This window comes from Prosopis cineraria, unplaced genomic scaffold (assembly GCF_029017545.1).
Source record: "Prosopis cineraria cultivar Desert tree isolate PC_DT_omini unplaced genomic scaffold, ASM2901754v1 PC1, whole genome shotgun sequence".
NCBI lineage: Eukaryota > Viridiplantae > Streptophyta > Magnoliopsida > Fabales > Fabaceae > Prosopis > Prosopis cineraria.
Genome location: NW_026555332.1, coordinates 29,741,172 through 29,743,109, shown reverse-complemented (window position 1 = coordinate 29,743,109; position 1,938 = coordinate 29,741,172). Strand labels below are relative to the sequence as shown.

The 1,938-nt window shown below is 39.5% G+C and overlaps 1 protein-coding gene across 1 annotated transcript; it reads left to right on the top strand.

Moving 5' to 3' along the window:
- Positions 1-226: 226 nt before the first annotated feature.
- Positions 227-1,404, top strand: LOC129292122 (E3 ubiquitin-protein ligase ATL6-like). Its single transcript, XM_054929649.1, has one exon. The coding sequence runs from the start codon at positions 350-352 to the stop codon at positions 1,172-1,174; it is 825 nt and encodes a 274-aa protein (XP_054785624.1). The 5' UTR covers positions 227-349; the 3' UTR covers positions 1,175-1,404.
- Positions 1,405-1,938: the final 534 nt, after the last annotated feature.

Here is a 1,938-nt window from a genome sequence, read left to right as displayed (position 1 = left end):
TTCAAAGATTTAAATCTAAAATATAGAGATACATTAATTAAGTACAAAAAGTACAGATAATTGTAACATCACTATGAGAATTTCGGATAACCCATGTTGTCTCTTCCTTGTTCTGATTTGGACCATGAACATCAATAAAATCTATACTGTCTAAATCTGTTTTGGAGGGATGAAATTTGAAGTTTTAAATTGATAATTTTAAGCCAATAATGGAAAGAAATTAAATCTTAATTGTCCGATCCAGATTAAGTTCGCGGTCATCAGCATCAATAAACCACTTCCCACATCATATAATAATAACCCCTCGCCTAATTACCTATCTATTCCACGAGTTTCCAACAATATCCAAATGATTAAGCGAATTACAGTCTCCTTCGTCATCATCTTCTTCCTTCTATCGTCGGCCGTCGGTGCCCAGTCAAGTTCCGGCTCGGTGAATTCTCCAAATGCTCCAATTCGCACTTGGGACGTATCATTCGCTCCCGTGGCTGTGGCCCTCGTTTGCGCCTTCGTGTTCATCGGTTGCTATGCCATCTACCTCCACCGCTGCGCCGACTTGGAACTGCCTGACGGAGACCCGACTGGCGCCGCCGCTAATTGCTGTTCAAGTGGTCATCAAGGTATCGACCCAAAATTACTCGATACCTTCCCCATCCTCGTTTATTCCTCCGTCAAACACCTCAAATTTGGGAAAGCTACGTTGGATCAGTGTGCCGTGTGCTTGAGCGAGTTTGAGTCCCACGATACGCTGCGATTGCTTCCCAATTGTGCCCATGTGTTTCACCCTGAATGCATCGACGCTTGGTTGGCCTCCCACGTGACTTGCCCCGTTTGTCGGTCGAGGGTGAAACCGGCGGAGGAGCACCGCCGAGGTGAACACGAAGTAGTGATAGTGATTCCGAATGAGGTTATTAATGCACACCAGGTGTTCGATGAAAGTTCTGTGAGCAGAACAGAGCTTAATTCAGGAGAAGGAAGAAGTTTGGGAAGGTGTCATTCAACGGGTCACTGTTTGGGTTTGGGTGAAATCGGAGGGAACGATGCGGCGAGGTACAGTCCGACGACTTTGCCGGAGGATGTAAGGAAACATATTCTGGTGAGTCATGGAGGAATGCGGCGGTCGGCGAGCTACGATGTGCTCTGTAGACGGCTGAGTGATGAAGAGAGCCTTTGATTCTTTGAATGGAACTTCCATTTGTTTCTCATTCTGTAAATAAACGGCCGGCGTGAAGGAGAATTACATGAATTGTATTTCATGTCATGTGAAGCACTTTGGCCGTCGTCATCCTCTGTAGGAAGTGGGAATGGTAAGCTTGGAGAATTTCGTTATGTTAGCATTGTTATAGTGTTGTAAATATTTTAGGAATATTTGTTTTTACGGACTACGGAGCATGTACAAAGTTATTCATTGTGTTTAATATATGTATTTTTAGTTGTAAATAACACAAACTAACAATGTACTCATCACAAACAATCTATTCGATTTGTAGCAAGGGAAAAAAATGTGTTGTTGGGAAGGAGATCCTCTCATCGTTTCTTTTCTCAGCGTCTCTCATCACAGTCTGTCATCGTCGTTGAATCGTACTCGTTTAAACAATCTGTCGGTTTATGATGCACCACATCATGAAACTTAAAAAAAAAAAAACAAAAACAAAAACAAGAAGAGGAGGAAGAATAGTAAAGTCCCAAAGAAGAAATTATTGATAATTATCTTTGACAAAAAATTTTGAAAAAATGAGTTGTAAAATTAATTCTGACAATTACAAAAAAAAAAATCAATTATAAACTAACAGTCACATTTAAAGTTTAAATATTTTTACGTGCGATTGAAGTTTTTGGATTTAAAATTATTTGAATAAATATTTGTAATTTATTTTTAAAATTTTTTTTCAGAGATTTAATTAATAGTTTAGGACTTAACTGTAATTATTTTTTAAA